The 16,526-nt window shown below is 43.5% G+C and overlaps 1 protein-coding gene across 8 annotated transcripts in view; it reads right to left on the bottom strand.

Moving 5' to 3' along the window:
* Positions 1 to 1,037: 1,037 nt before the first annotated feature.
* Positions 1,038 to 16,526, bottom strand: part of Tnrc6b (trinucleotide repeat containing adaptor 6B) — a 210,505-nt gene continuing 195,016 nt past the window's right edge. For 7 of the 8 annotated variants that reach the window (XM_052161482.1, XM_052161481.1, XM_052161485.1 and 4 more), the window contains 7 exons: positions 13,861 to 14,037; positions 12,338 to 12,484; positions 11,998 to 12,093; positions 7,198 to 7,422; positions 6,711 to 6,781; positions 3,073 to 3,212; positions 1,038 to 1,507 (listed from right to left, as the gene is read on the bottom strand). In XM_052161482.1, coding sequence (XP_052017442.1) covers positions 1,120 to 1,507; positions 3,073 to 3,212; positions 6,711 to 6,781; positions 7,198 to 7,422; positions 11,998 to 12,093; positions 12,338 to 12,484; positions 13,861 to 14,037 — 1,244 coding nt within the window. In that variant the 3' untranslated portion in view covers positions 1,038 to 1,119. The remainder of the gene's footprint in view (positions 1,508 to 3,072; positions 3,213 to 6,710; positions 6,782 to 7,197; positions 7,423 to 11,997; positions 12,094 to 12,337; positions 12,485 to 13,860; positions 14,038 to 16,526) is intronic. The other variant, XM_052161486.1, reaches the window with a different exon arrangement.

Below are 16,526 nucleotides of genomic sequence, written 5' to 3'. Positions count from 1 at the left end.
TTGAATCATTTGTTCCCATTCAAAGTAGCAAACGACCAGCTTAGGACGTAGACCCCCATGTGCTTGGGGGCCTAACAGCGGCTTATTTCACAGCACAGAGGGGAGCAGCAGCTTCCCTGAGGGAGGCACCTCCTACCGCACCTTACCGCTGGGCTTGGCAGTGCTCTGCTCTGCGGCTAGGTCAACAGGAAGCTGGGACCCTCACAGTCTGGCTGCCACTCTCATCACTGAAAAGCACCCTTCATCTCGAGGTGGCCGAGAAGTGGCTGGAGTTGCAGCGACTCCCTGTGCTCCTGTGTTCTCAGAGTCGAAAAATAAAAAAAAGCAGATGGCCGACCGGCCAGCCAGCCTGCGAACTGTCAGCAATGCAGCTTTCTGAGAAATCAGGGTGGGGTGGGACAAGGAGGGCAGGACGCAGGCACACACAGAGACAGAGGAGGATGCACGCAAATGCACATGAACACACGTGCACACACATACCAGAACGAGCATGCCTGGGCAGTTACATGTGCCAGAACACACTGGTATTTATCAACCAGCCAATCACAATTTTTTCCTTTTTTTTTTTAAATTTTTTTTTTTGTTTTGTTTTGTTTTTAAAGTGAGGCTCCGTCAAGTCTTCCCTCCCCCCTCCCCCAACAATTCTTTTGAATTTCCCTCCCACCCAAACATGGTAGACCTAAGGACGGAAACACACCCAGTGCAAACAAAGTTAAAAAGCTATTTTTTCAGTATATATGTTTCTTAGCAACAACTTCCATATAACATGAAAAAAGTGAAAAACTAGAAACTAATTTTTTTAATTTTTTTGTGTTTAAATTTAAATGGTATGTGTACTTGCTTCACATTGTCTTTCTAGGTTGGCGTTCATGATTCAAGTATTTCAAGAGTGATATGTTCTCTTTTTGGATTCATATTCCAAACGAAAAAACTGAAGTTTTAAGGGAGGCAACTATGTGCTCAGACAGTCTGTCAATGACCCACCTTTTTTCTCTCTCCGTTTTCTTTTTTCCTTTTAAAAATGTATTTATTGCAAGTTGAAAAAAAAAACGAAAAGGTCAAGTTAGTGCTGCTGCTGTTCCAAAAAAGGTCACGAGGTCAGAGTTGAAAGTTCTAAGTTCAGATTGAATCCGACCCTCCTCCTAGAAGGTCACCAGGTAGTAAAGGAGCAGGGCTGCCCATCCTATGGGGATCTTCCACCGTCGGGACTCCCCACAAGCTAGAAGAATAGTTTGGGGGGCCCCACAAGGAAGTGCCGGCAAGATCGGCCCCACTGCTGCCACCAGCGCTGCTGCTCCACTGCCCGAGCCCGGTGGACCCACCAAAAAGGTTCAGCGCAGGTCCGACAGGGTCTGCTTGGCTCTGGCTGGTCTCCAGTGACTGCCACCCTGTGGCAGGTGCACTCGGGGTTGCTGCAGGTGTAGGGGGCTGAGCTTGAGCCAGAAAGCGGCTGACTTCATCCTCAGTGGCAAACTCGGCCAGGATGGTAGTGTTTCCCAACACACACCTGGAGAAAGGAGAAGAGAGCCATGTGGTCTGAGGGCTCACAGCACATGACCGGTCACAGCTGTCAGCTACTGAGTGGTCTGCATGCTTGACCACAGGTGTGCGCCATCATACCTGGCTTATGCAGTCCTGGGAACTGAACCCAGGGATTTATGCATGCTAAGCAAGAACTGAGCTATGTCTCCAGCCTACCTATATGGGTATGGGGTGTGTGTGTGTGTGTGTGAGAGTGTGTGTGTGTGTGTGTGTGTCAGTGTCAGAGAGACAGAGGACATTAAGGGCAGTCGTATGACTCTGAATGATACAGCAATGGTGTGATGGTGGATAGATCAGCATTTATTTGTTCATACCCACTACCAACAGTGACCCAGAAAGTAAACTGAACCCTAATGTAAACTGTGGACTCTGGTGAATTGGGTGCTAATGAATGTTCATAAACTGTAATAAACAACACGCTAGTGAGTGATGACAACTGAGGTATCATTGAGGGAGTGGTCAGGAGAATTATGGGAAGTTGCCGTCCTATCCTCTCAATTTTCTGTGATTCCAAACTATTTTATTTTTTCAAAATTTGAGCCAAGCAATGGTGGCACATGCCTTTAATCCCAGCATTTGGGAGGCAGAGGCAGGCAGATTTCTGAGTTCGAGGCCAGCCTGGTCTACAGAGTGAGTTCCAGGATAGCCAGGGCTACACAGAGAAACCCTGTCATGAGAAAAACCAAAAACCAAAACCAAAACAAAAAACCAAACCAAACCAAAACAAAAGAACAAAAAAATTGAAGTTTTACAAAAGCAGGAAGAAAATGTCAGCTTGCTTTCTTTCCCTCCCCCCTTAACTCCGAGAGGCAGATTCCCATCCATAAGGGCAGGCAAGCCAGTGCCAATACCTAGAAGCCATTCTGTCTGAGCACAGACTTGCTGCTGGGGACCGTATCACTTGTCTGTGCTCTCTCTGTGGATTTTTCATGGCATCTGTGGCCAAAGAGAAGTTAACACTTTTCTGCCTACCAGTCTGACAGTGGGTGGGAAAGAGAATGGTCAGAGTCTGGTCCACTCTGTCCACTTCATGCCAAAACCTTACTACCCACAACACTATTAATTTCTTCTCTGGGCTGGGTCTAGTGGTGCACACCTTCAATCCTAGCACGAGGAAGCAGGGGCAGGTGGATCTATGTAAGTTCAAAGCCATCCTAGTCTCTATAGTAAGGACTAGAACAGCCAGGGCTATGTAGAGAGACCCTATCTCAAACCAACCAACCAACCAACCAACCTACCAACCAACCAACCAACCTACCAACCAAAAAAGCAAACAAAAATTTCTTATTTACATCTGCAACAGTAAACGGCTAGATTCTAACATGAAAAATAATAGCATTTAGAATGTTTTTCATAACAAAGTTAGGTAGAAAAGACCAACACCTCAGTATTTGCAAATATATATTTGCAATATATATTTAACTAAAATGAGATTTTCTGAGCATGCTCGTGTCATTGTTTAGTTAAGAGGACCAGAATACTCCTCTGTGTACCATGTGTGCCTGTCTAGGTGCTGGCTGCAATACTCACATGTGCAGTGCAGTCTGGGCCTTGGCTGCCTCTTGTTTGGTGCTGTACCGGATCAGGGCAGTGCCCTGGGTTAGATTCAGGTGGAATGTCAGCAGTGGGCCATGCTGCATGCAGATCGTTCTCAAGGTTGATCCGTCAATCTAAGAGGTGACAACACACGTGAGCCAAGGTGGAGATGAGGCATGGGAAGGGTACAATCTAAGTCAGTTAAAGAGCAAGACCGAGACCCATTACTCCTATTTCATAAATGTTTCTTTATAAGGTCTTTTTTTTTTAAAGAGAGGTGAACAAGAGCTCAAAAAGGCAGAAAATGAGAATTAAAGTTACTATGCAAAGCTGTCAACATCATTACATCATTACTAACATTTTATTTTTTTCTGCCTCCCCAATAAATACCCTCACAGAGACAGATTGACAAGAAGAGCACCCTGAACACCTGGCAGTTAAAACTGGCCTAGTCCAAAAACTACCCACTCCAACACTGTCCACCCTCTGACAATATATAAAGGAAGGACTACTTCTATCTCCTTCTCACCTCATTGGAAAAGATATGCTACGACTGGGAATGACTTAGAAAGCTGTGTAATGTCTTATAGCCAGTGGTGAAACATGTGCCTAAGAGGCACAAGACCCTGGGCTCCACTCTCAGCACCAGTGGGAAGCCTGAGAGTAGAAGCCAGCAGTTCCGGTTAGCTCTTCACCAAAACCCAAAGAAAATGCTGCTGGCAGGTTGGTAAGGATCATCACCTGCATGAATATATCATTATATGACACAAATGACTTTTCAGGAAACAGATGTTCTTCAAACACATTTTTGGTGATTGTCTTAGTCAGGGTTTCTATTCCTGAACAAACATCATGATCAAGAAACAAGTTAGAAGCCGGGCGATGGTGGCGCATGCCTTTAATCCCAGAACTTGGGAGGCAGAGGCAGGGGGATTTCTGAGTTTGAGGCCAGCCTGGTCTACAGAGTGAGTTCCAGGACAGCCAGGGCTACACAGAGAAACCCTGTCTCAAAAAAAAAAAAAAAAAAAGGAGGAGGAGGAGGAGGAGGAGGAGGAGGAGGAGGAGGAGGAAGAGGAAGGAGGAGGAGGAGGAGGAGGAGGAGGAGGAGGAAGAAGAAGAAGAAGAAGAAGAAGAAGAAGAAGAAGAAGAAGAAGAAGGAAGAAGAAGGAAGAAGAAGAAGAAGAAGAAGAAGAAGAAGAAGAAGAAGAAGAAGAAGAAGAAGAAGAAGAAGAAGAAGAAGAAGAAAGAAGAAGAAGAAGAAGAAGAAGAAGAAGAAGAAGAAGGAGAAGAAGGAAGAAGGAAGAAGAAGAAGAAGAAAGAAGAAGAAGAAGAAGAAAGAAGAAAGAAGAAGAAGAAGAAGAAAGAAGAAGAAAGAAGAAGAAGAAGAAAGAAGAAAGAAGAAGAAGAAGAAGAAGAAGAAGAAGAAGAAAGAAGAAGAAGAAGAAAGAAGAAGAAGAAGAAGAAGAAGAAGAAGAAGAGAAAGAAGAAGAAGAAAGAAGAAAGAAGAAGAAGAAGAAGAAAGAAGAAGAAAGAAGAAAGAAGAAGAAGAAAGAAGAAGAAGAAGAAGAAGAAGAAGAAGAAGAAGAAGAAGAAGAAGAAGAAGAAGAAGAAGAAGAAGAAGAAGAAGAAGAAGAAGAAGAAGAAGAAGAAGAAGAAGCAGCAGCAGCAGCAGCAGCAGCAGCAGCAGCAGCAGCAAGTTGGGGAGGAAAGGGTTTATTCAGTTTACACTTCCACATTGCTGTTCATCCCCCAAAAAAGTCAGGACTGGAACTCAAGCAGGTCAGTAAGCAGGAGCCAATGCAGAGGCCATGGGCGAATGTTAATTTCTGGCTTGCTTCCCCTGGCTTGCTCAGCTTGATCTCTTACAGAACCCAAGACCACCAGCCCAGGGATGGTACTACCCACAAGAAGCCCTCCCCCCTTGATCACTAATTGAGAAAATGCCCCACAGCTGAATCTCATGGAGGCCCTTCCCCAACTGAAGCTCCTTTCTCTGTTCCACTGACCCATGTATGTATCTCTTTGCTCTACCAGCAACTTAAACTGGGAGTGACACTGGTTTACTTACAAGACAGCCTAACATTTTTCTAAATATTCATTTATTTTATGTATGAATGCTCTATCTGCATGTACACCTGCATGCCAAAAGAGGGCATCAGATCACACTATATATGGTTGTGAGCCACCATGTGGTTGCTGGGAATTGAACTCAGGACCTCTGGAAGAGCAGACAGTGCTCTTAATTGCTGAGCAATCTCTCTAGCCTCATCAGCTCTAATATTTAAATAAATTAATTATTTTCTGATACAAACACAGTCAGGATCACATTAATTTTATCTTACATGTAATGTATGCATACTATTTTTTTAGTGGATAGGAGTAAATAGTTAGCTAGCATGCCAAGGCTCTTTTCAAAACTGGGTATCTCTGATTGGCTTTCATCCTATCCACATTATAACCACTACATAGTGTGACAACTCTTAAAAACTAAGGCATATATATAGTTTTGAACATTATTATGTTTGATTTTTCATATTGGGGCTGAGTTCAGACATACACAGAGTATTTGCTTACTGTGAGTGAGGCCCCAGGTTTGATCCCCAGTATCAGTATCACTCACGCCCCCCACACGATTCTTTATAGCTTAGTCAACTATTAACTTAGGAAATAAACTGGGGCTTTTATTTATTATGCCCAGATTATGTAGTTCTGTCTACACTGCCTAGAAATAGGAGGAGCTTTGTGATTTACTTGCTACAAATAGGATCACTGGGCAGATAAGCTTACAGCAAACTATTTGCCGACAGAGAGTCCTAGCAGACACCAGTATGCTACAGATCTGAGAATCCCACACTGCCACTTTATCAACTGATCGATCTTCCAAGCCCCTGCTGGGAACATCTTTTTGTATGAGGTTAAAACACACCATCCTATTTGGTTCCAGATTTCAACAGGCATATCTATGCAACACACTGCCTCATCAGCAGGTCACATGACCTCACTCTCACAGCTTTATAGAATCTTCTTGTCACTAGCACCATGAGGGTGAGAGTAAGGCCTAGTGGTCATTAAATAAACGAGCTTTCTTTGTAGGCTAGAAGAGAGCATCAAATCTTCACGAGCAGGAGACATCTGACGTGAGGCTGGGAACTACACTTGGGTGCTCTGCATGAGCAGCATGTTCCCTGAACTGCTGAGCCATTTCTCTAGTCCCATAAATGAGCTTTCATAGCTGGGCAGTGGTGGCAAATGCCTTCAATCCCAGCATTTGAGAGGCAGGCATCTCTCTGTGGGTTTGAAGTTAGCCTGGTCTATAGAGTGAGTTCTAGGACAGCCAGGGCTACAGAGAGAAACCACTCGGATGGGTGGGGCCAAAACAAATGAAAAAACAAAACCCAATGAGAAAAAGAACTTTCATGTCTGCCAACATCCTCCATTCTGTCTCTTCCTTTTTATTTTAGACAAGAGTCCCATGTACCCAAAGAACTTGCTAAGGGGCTGGCATTGAACTCAGAGACACCTACCTGCCTTTGCCTCTCAAGTGCTGGAGAGTAAAGGTGTGTGCCAATATGTGCAACTCTCTATCTAAATAAAATCAAACTATCTAGAAAACCACAAGAAAGCAAGATTACCTGTGGAGTGAGATTGTGAAGAACCAGCCAGTAACTAGGACGAACAGAGCCACCATCACTCCAGGTAGAGGCTGCAGACAACAGGGGAAGGATGAGGGGAGAGAGAAAACAAAACACCCACCCCCCCCAATCATCAAGACCTTCAGGGAAGCACACAGAGACGTGCTCATGCAGATCAGATGCCTCTTTTTTTAAACCTAATCCTGCCCTTCATGGTCTATTATAGTCCCTGACCCCAGTGAATCCAGTTGCATATCTGTGGGACAATATTCCCTCCCAGTTTCTTTCTATTTCTTCTATAGTAGCTCATTTTTACTTCATGTGCCCTAGAGAGGTCTTGCTTCTCTTCATCTGTACTGACTGCAACTTTTCAGTCAAAAGAGGATTTTCTTCTTTCTACCAGACAAACACACACTTCTCCATGTTAGCCCTGGCCATGTCCTCCCCATGGTGCTAAACAGCCTTTCCTGCCAGCAGATCATCTCACCTGAGGCAATCCGGGAGTCCTGTGTCCCCCATCCCCTGACTGATCGGGGTGCTGTGCTGCTCCACGGAGATGCCGGTTTGGGGTTGGTCAGGCCAGGAGGTGGGCGGGGCAGCGGTGTAGTGTTCCTGGAGGAGATGTGGTTTTTCCACATCTTGTTGGAGAGATGAGTGGGGTTGTGTCCTATGGGATCTGGGGACCACGTGGATTTGTAATCAGGGAACTTTGCTGTAAAAGAAAAGTTGGGAAGCAGTCAGGGTTAGATGGGCATCTGTTTACTAATAGCCACAAATTTTGTCTATTTATAAATACACGTATATTTATATTTTATAAAACCACAGTGTTAAGGCTGAGGTAATCCTGGGTTCCTTGTACTTTGTTTAAAAAAAAAAAGGAGCAGGAAGTATATACATTTTAAGAGCAGCAGTATGAAAAGAATTGTTCTCTGAGCATGTTGAATATAAAATTTTAAAATGACTCTAAACTGATAAATCATTGTGTGAATTGAAGATTCAGTAAGATAACTAATCTACTCCTTTTTTGGGTAAACGCAAGATGAAAGAGAAGACAAATTTATGGAGGAAGTATTCCAAAAGAGGTCAAGCTAAAAGACAGGGTTACAATGTTAACACTGCAGACAATAGGGAACTATTGCAGAACTAGAGAACTCTGTTAAGTGTGTGTGCACCCCCCCACCCCCCAAACCACTAGAAAACTATGCATTGCTTGTGCCTTGATAAATTAGATACCAATATTGATTTAAAATATAACCAATATGACTGGGAGCCATGGCTTTGTGGTTTGGTTTGCTCTTGCAAAGGGTCTGGGTTCAATTTCCATCACCTACAGAGTAGCTCATAACCATTACAACTCCAGGGGTCCCATGCCCTCTTTTGACATCTGTGGGCACTAGGCACATATGTAGTACACATACATCAAGACTCTCACTCTCTCTCTCTCTCTCTCTCTCTCTCTCTCTCTCTCTCTCTCTCTCTCTCTCCATCCATCCACCCATCCACCCACCCACCCACCCACCCACCCACCCACCCATCCATCCATCTGCACAGCAATAAATAAATCTAAAAGACCATCAAATGATCACTACTGTTTACTAAGCTCGAGTCACTGGACAGCACTACAGGTAATTATCTTGTGGAGCCTCTGGTTCAGATGGTAGACAGAACTGGTAACCTTGGCAACAGCACATATGCGCATCAAGGGATAGGCTCAGGAAAACAGGGAAAAGGAAATCCAGGCTAAATATATGTTTCTTGTGAGAGTACATCCACTTTAGAATTTTCATGGGGGTTGGAGAGACAAAAAACCATAGGTATACTGTAGCTAAGCAAACTGCAGTAGTTTCCATGACTCAGCACAAAAAACAAAAACAAGAAAGAGAGAAAGAAAGAAAGAAAGAAAGAGAGAAGAGAGAAGAGAGAAGAGAGAAGAGAGAGAGAGAGAGAGAGAGAGAGAGAGAGAGAAGGATAAATTGCCTGGTGGAGGTAGCCCATACCTTTAATCCCAGCAGAGGCAGATGCATAGCTCTGAGTAAGAGGCCAGCCTAGTCTACAGAGTGAGTTCTAAGTCAGGGCTACACAGAGAAACTTTGTTTTCAAAAACAAAACAAAACAGGGTGAGAATGGACCAAGAGGAACAGGTGGAAAATATGATTGTTGAATATATTCCGAGAGACAGGGCCTGGGGTCTAGGGAGTAAGGGAGAGAGGAAACGTGGAGAAAAACACCGATGGTGTGTATATGCTTGGCCCAGGAAGCAGCGCTATTAGGAGGTGTGACCTTGTTGGAGTAGGTGTGTCACTATGGGTGTGGACTTAAGATCCTCCCTCATCCTAGCTGCCTGGAAGTTAGTCTTCTACTAGCAGCCTTCAGAACTAGCAGCCTTCAGATGAAGATGTAGAACTCTCAGCTCCTCCTGCACCACGCCTGCCTGGATGCTGCCATGCTCTTGCCTTAATGACAATGGACTGAACCTCTGAACCTATAAGCCAGCCCCAATTAAATGTTGTCCTTTATAAGAGTTGCCTTGGTCATGGTGTCTGTTCACAGCAGTAAAACCCTGAGACAAATACTGAGGGACTGAGCTAGAGAGGAAAGACAGTTCTGAGGATTGGGAAGTTCAGTCCTAGAGAAGTCTCAAGTCAATGTCTAACCGCAGGAAGAAAATTCTTGGGACGCAGGCTTTTATAGAAATGAGGGAACCAAGTGTCTGAGAGGGCAGCACATGCCTGTGTGGGCAGGCTGCTGTTAGGCTGAGGCCGAAGACTGCTTCAGCCCAAGGAAGAGACTGGGTAATGTGACCTCTCAGCGCTGCTTTTGCAGTTAGTTGTAGCACATTCCTATAGTAAGGATGAGAGGTGCAGGCAGGGAGAGTAAAGCTAAGGGACCACCAAGCTACACAGTGAATGTGAGGCTAGCCTGAGCTAGGTGAGACCCCATAGCAAAAGAAAAACAACCAAAAATATTCTTAAATCAGATAAACAAAAGGAAGAGTTAGACAAGAGTTTAGTTTTTGTTTTGATATTATATCATGGTGTATATGCATAGGTCTGCATGAGGTATGGACATACACTCCAGGTTGTGTGCAGGGGTCAGAAGCTCAAACTCAGGTTGCCAGGTTTGTGCAGTGCCTGCTTTTCCTGTCAGCTTCAAAGTAAGGTTTTTTTTTGTTTGTTTGTTTTGTTTTGTTTTTTTTTTTGTTTTTTTTTGTTTTGTTTTGTTTTGTTTTTTCGAGACAGGGTTTCTCTGTATAGCCCTGGCAATCCTGGAACTCACTCTGTAGACCAGGCTGGCTTCGAACTCAGAAATCCGCCTGCCTCTGCCTCCCAGAGTGCTGGGATTACAGGTGTGTGCCACCACCGCCCAGCTCAAAGTAAGTTTTACAAGTAAATGGCACTATCAAGTTCTATCGTATTACTATCAAGTATGGCATGAGGAAGGTACTGGAACAGACCCTGAAGGTGCTTCCTCTGTAACTTAGGCTCTGTTCTGAGGCAAAGTGTAAAAGTATTTTTGTTTGGTCTTTCTATATATAGCCTTGGCCAGCCTCTAGGAATTCATTCACAATCACTCCTGTCTCAGCATCTAGAATTTTCTTTTAAAGATTTATTTATATGAGTACATTGTAGCTGTTTCCAGACACACTAGAAGATGGCATCAGACCCCAATACAGATGGTTGTGAGCCACCATGTGGTTGCTGGGAACTTAACTCAGGACCTCTGGAAGAGCGGTCAGTGTTCTTTAACCGCTGAGCCCAGTCTCTCCAGCCCAGTATCCAGATCTTTGAATTTCAGTTTATCTGCTAAATGAGGGTAAGCCATGTACACAGTAGGAATTTATGCTAAGGTTCACTATGATGCCTAGCCTGTAGGAGTACTTAGTAGGTATGCATTATTATTGCTGCACTACTGATATAAAAATGGCTAGAAAAAGGAACTGCAGATCACTAGCTCACTAGGATTGGCTGGGAGCTAATGATTTGTTTTATGCAATCTTAGCACTCAGGAGGCAGAGGCAGGAGGATAGCTCTAAGTCTAAGGTCAGTGTGGTCCTCATGGTGAGTTCTAGGCCAGCCAGGGTTACATAGGAAGAGTCTGATGAAATAAAAACAAAATCACACAGCAGTCTCCTCCTGCGTGGACATGGTATGCACGCATGTGATTGTTTTTGTGGGCCGTGCTTTCAGAGGCCAGCGGTCAACATCAGGCATCGTCCTCAGCTGCTTTCCATGTTAAACAGTTCATGCTCCAATGAATCAGGACCACAATACAAATTAGATTTGGTTGGTTTTTTTGTTTTGTTTAGTTTTGTTTTGGGGCGAGGGTGGAAGGTGAGTAGTGGTGCAAGGGAGAGAGGGTGGACCCGGGAGGAATAGGAATCAAGTGTGATCAGGGTACGTTGTATGACATTTCCAAATAACTAACAAAAATATGTTGGAGGGTGTGTGTCTCTCCCTTGACCTGTAGCTCTGGTTGGCTGGAGTGACTGACTAGCTAGCAAGGCCCAGGGATTTTCTTGTCTCTGTCTCCCCAGCACTGGTATTACACTTGCATGCCACCATTTTTTCTTTTGAGATAGGGTTTCACTATGTATGACTGTCTTGGAACTTGCTATATAGACCAGGCTAGACCCAAACTCATGGAGCTACAGACCTATCTCTGTCTTCTGAGTGCTGGGATTAAAGGTGTGCTCAGCTGTGCCTGATTTTTTCATGCAGGCATGGGGACTGAACTCAGGTCTCCATGTCTATACAGCATTCTACCCAATGAACCATCTCTCTAGCTCCTATTAACTTTTCTATTCCTTAAATCTCAATAAACAAATAAATGCAAAAACCAACCAACCAACCAACCATAGAAAAGCAACAAATACTATTGGCAAATTAACCAAGGTCCTCTTTTTTACTCTGGCCATTTACTGTCATTATATCTTTAGGTCAGATTTTTGGGGAAAAGTAAGATACTACTGGTGGCAGCCTCAATGTTAATATGGGTTGAGCTGGCTTTTCATACAGCCCTTGATCTCTTGGCAGGCTGGTTAACAAACATTTGGTCATCAGCTCATGAGCTCTGCCCTCTGAATAATAGCAATTATACGAGATTCTATTTCCATTGGCCTTGGTCCAATATAGTCCTGTGTTACCTATCTTATCTCTGTGAGACTAGGAGCTCCCAGAGTGGATGCTGAATGCCCTGGCTGGGCTCTTCACCTCAGGAGGTAAATGTTAGAAACAAAGAGAAACCTCGCAGCCAACTACTAAGCAAGAGGGGAAACACCACCGAGTACCTGAAGTGCTATGAACGTTGGTAAAGGAGTTATCAGAGGCACTGTAGGGCCAGGCACCAGGTGAAGGCAGCGAGGTGTTGAGGGAAGAATTAGACCCTTGTAACAAATGAAGAACAAGAAGAAAATATTAGAGATAAATGTCCATATAAACAGGGAAACTTTGTATTTTTATTTAAACTCAAATAGAAGGAAAAACAAAATGTAACCAAACAATACACATATAAAAAACAATGTGCTTCTATTTTCTGGTTAAATTATCAGGTACTACAAATAGAAACAAGGCCACAACAGCTATGAAGGCGCTGGGTAGTATCGCACACAGCCTGCAGCATTCACTCACCTGTGGTGTTATCCCGCAGCAGTTGGTGGTCAGTATCTACAATGGGAGATGTGGTTGTACCCCCCAGCACACTTCCTGGGGTGACATAGGGGTCCGACTCAGGGTCAATATTTTGGATACCTTTCCATGGCACTCCTGGTTGGAATTCTGAGATAAGAAGGGATGATAGGGATTGGAGAGTGTTAAAAACAACTTAAACATGCCGGGCAGCGGGCAGCGGTGGCACATGCCTTTAATCCCAGCACCTAGGAGGCAGAGGCAGGTGGATTTCTGAGTTCGAGGCCAGCCTGGTCTACAGATTGAGTTCCAGGACAGCCAGGGCTACACAGAGAAAACCTGTCTAACACCACCACCACCAACAATAACAACAACAAAACCCAACTTCAACATTTCCTATTTTATTATTATGTTAAAATAACTGTTTAGTAGGAAAAAAACATGGTCCTGTAAAAAGTTTAAACAATGAAGTCTAATATGCATCAGATTTTCATCATGAAACAAAAACAATGTACCCTGAACAAATGCTCTTGCCAGTAGCATGTGCATCAGCATCCAGTCTGCCCATTCACCTGTCTGGCTGTGCACTGGATCACACCCGGCTCCACTCACGCTTCCCAGCTATTAGAAGAAGCCAGGGTGTAGGGGAGGGTAGGAGCTGCTGCCTAGTGAAGCCAGGCCAAAAACTGGAAGAAAGCCTGGGTTTGAGAGCAGTGACCTACCTTTCCCAGTTTTCTTATTATGTATTTACCAAAATCACATAATAAAATGAAATATAAGTGACCATTATTTCTCAGTCTGTCTGGGAATAGCTGGGAATAATTTAACTGCTCGTGAGAAAACCTAGACTATATATGAAGGCTTAGCATGTGTTTATTGATCTGTTAAAAGCTGTATTTAAAGCTACATGATAATATATTTTTTTTTTGGACTTGGTTTTTTTGAGGCAGGATTTCTCTGTATAGCCCTGTCCTGTATAGCCCTGGATGTCCTGGAACTCACTCTGTAGACCAGGCTGGCCTCCAACTCAGAAATCCACCTGCCTCTGCCTCCTAAGTGCTGGAATTAACAGGCATGCCCCACCACCGCCTGGCTCTGATTTTTATTTTTATTTTATTAATTTTTTTATAATGAAAACAGAATAGAGACAGAGGGAGGGGATGGAGGAAAGAGATAGCAAGGGAGGGAGAAAGAGACAGATGAATCTTACCCAACTCATCCCTTGTACCTGAAAAATGGCGTATCTGGCTAATGAGTGTGTCAATTCAATGCCATTCTAAAAGAGCTAATGTTCCAAGGCATTCTACATACAGGACAATGCCCAAAGCCCAGCTACAAGGCCACCTCCTTTCTTGAAGAACTTTTCCTTTCCATAGCACACATTTCAGGGCTCATGCCTTACCTTTATCAGACAATAACTACTAAATGCAGCAAAGAAAGCCTGGGGCTTCCTCAGTACAGTGAGCTGCACAAGAAATGTGTTCAAGAGAACAGCTATTCTAGGAAAAGCATTGTATGAACAATACCTGGAGGCCAACTGGCATTGCTGGATTTACTTCCGATTTTATTAGTCGGTGGAGATTTGGCAGGTAACCAGCTATCACCAGCAGGACCTGTATGGCCACCCAGTGTGTCACCTGGGATTATATCAAACTGGTTGTATGGTGAACCTCCTCGGGTCTTACCAGGGGCCACTATAGCGCCTGAAAAAAGAAAGGAATAATTGACTAAGAGAGAGCTCCAGGGGCTAGAGAGATGGCTCAGAAGCTAAGTCACTGGTTGTTCTTCTGAGGGTCCAGGTGTGATTCCAGCACCCACATGGCAGCTCACAATTGTCTGTAACTCCAGTGCTAGGGGATCTGATGCCCTCTTATGACCTGTGTGGGGCATCACATGTGCACAGACATACAAGCAGACTAAAAACCACCCACACACATAGGCATAAAGAACTTTGGGCAACCATTAATAAACAGAAGCACAGCCATGATGACTCAGCTCACCTCTCTGAGCCTCTCCATTTCTTACCTAAGCTTGCACAAATGTTCTTGTTCTAGAAAAGCCCTTTCAATCTGAAACCCTAGAGTTTTATAATGTTAATGAAACATATACAAAAGTATGAAGCACAGTATCTATGTGGTTTCTATGCTAATCACTCAAAAGTGAGGAATGAGAAAAACTGAACAAATTTAGCGCCTTGGACAGGTTTTTTTTTTTTTTTTTTTTTTTTTTGGTTTTTCAAGACAGGGTTTCTCTGTGTAGCCCTGGCTGTCCTGAACTCACTTTGTAGACCAGGCTGGCCTCGAACTCAGAAATCCACCTGCCTCTGCCTCTCAAGTGCTGGGATTAAAGGCGTGCACCACCACCGCCCGGGCTGCCTTGGACAGTTTTAAGTGATCTTTCTATTGATGCTTCTTACCCCAGCTCTTAAAGGCTGGTTGAGCTTGGGTTATCTGAATTGGCAGTGTGCAGAGTCCACTGGAGAAAAAGGTATCTGCAATTGCTTTAAATTCCAAGGCAATGAGGTGGAATTCCTCATTTCTGAGCCCAGGGCTTCACACACAGAGAACAGAAAATCCTTTGTCACTGTGTTCCCAGGGCTATTTCCGTGGCTTTGTCAGTACCACCTTCAAGCATTTTCATGCAGGAAAAGTTGAAAGCTTAAAATTCATTAAGTAATGAACAATAGCCATAATTTTTTACTTTAACTAAAAGTTCAGGAACCTATGGGAGACTATTTTCCTTATTTACAAAATAAAGTTCATATAGACTGTCACTTATTTGGGTATAGTCTTAGGGCGGTGAATCATGAGCACATAGATTTTCAGGATAATAAATACTGAAAAAACAATCTGTCTGGTTTAGACTAAGGGAATATTATGAGTGTGTCTACATCCTCTGCTAAGAGGACATCTGCTTTACTGAGGACAGTGTGGCTCACACCCTGAGGTACGGCACAGTGAGGTATGCAGATGAAATGCTTAATTATCTTGGGGATTGCTAAGGAAATGGGGGAAACATGATCTGTATTCTCTGATGAGGAGAGAGGATACTGTACCTCTGAGGTATTTTCTAGCATGCCATTTTATATTTACTAACCAGTCCTGGCAAATCACTAGCCTGAGGGAGCTATAAAAGTGCCCAGAGATATAAATGACACAGGACTAGGGTTACTCAGTCCATAAAAAGGATTTTTTAATTTCAGTAAATTATTCTTGATTTTGATCATGCTTAATGGGGCAGGCAGAGAGCTCTGGGTGGCTTCTTCCCCAGTCTCTGCATGGGATTATTAAAGAGGGTTTATAACGGAAACCTGAAAGGCCCCAGACTGAATGAGAGAGCTGGGTTAAGCCTGCTGGGGCTCTGCAGCAGGAACACCAGACACTTATCTATACTGATTCTCATGGAGACAACTCTGAATCCAAGTGAAATACTGACAAATGAAACAAACATTGCATTGAAGCTGAAAGAAGGTCTGGACTTATCTGTTTTCTAGGGAAATGGAGAAGCTCTTAAAGGAAATTATAGACAGGTAAGGCTAATCCACACTCACAATAAGATGCAGATGCTGTCTGGAGAGACACTAATTCACAAAGAACAAGGGGTTCTGGAGAAAGTTCAAATCTTATGAATTCTCATCTACTAGCCATCTTTTGAAGCTTAGGAAGACTTTCTTCTTTTTCTGGGACAGGGTTTCACTATGTCTCCTAATATAACCTTGAACTATATATAGCTTATGCTTGTTTTCAACTCACATGCACAATACCCAGGTCAGGGCAGGAGTTTTAAAAAATCTGACACTGATCTCTGAGCCCTCAAAAATGATTCCTGAGCCAGGAATTTGAGAATAAATCAAATTCACACAAGACCCTATCTCAGAAAACCAAACCAAACCAAACCAAGCAAGCAAGCAAGCAAGCAAAACCTCAGCAAGAGGATTCTGTTCTCTTAAGACACTTAAATGGGGTTTTAATCTTATGGGTGCACAAGTTCATAACTATTCTTAATCCCATGATAAGTGGAACATTATGCCATCCTTAGTTAGAACCCTTTAAAATGCTTTGAAATATGAATTGTAAGATAAATCCTCCTCTGATAGGTGATCATAAAACTTAGGGAAAATATCAAGAGACTAATTACCAGAAGCTAAAGATTTGTGTTTAAAGAAAAAAAAAATCACAAAATGGAGGTCTAT

The sequence above is a fragment of the Apodemus sylvaticus genome, chromosome 17, assembly GCF_947179515.1.
Source record: "Apodemus sylvaticus chromosome 17, mApoSyl1.1, whole genome shotgun sequence".
NCBI classification, from domain to species: domain Eukaryota; kingdom Metazoa; phylum Chordata; class Mammalia; order Rodentia; family Muridae; genus Apodemus; species Apodemus sylvaticus.
This window is presented reverse-complemented; position numbering and strand designations above follow the sequence as displayed.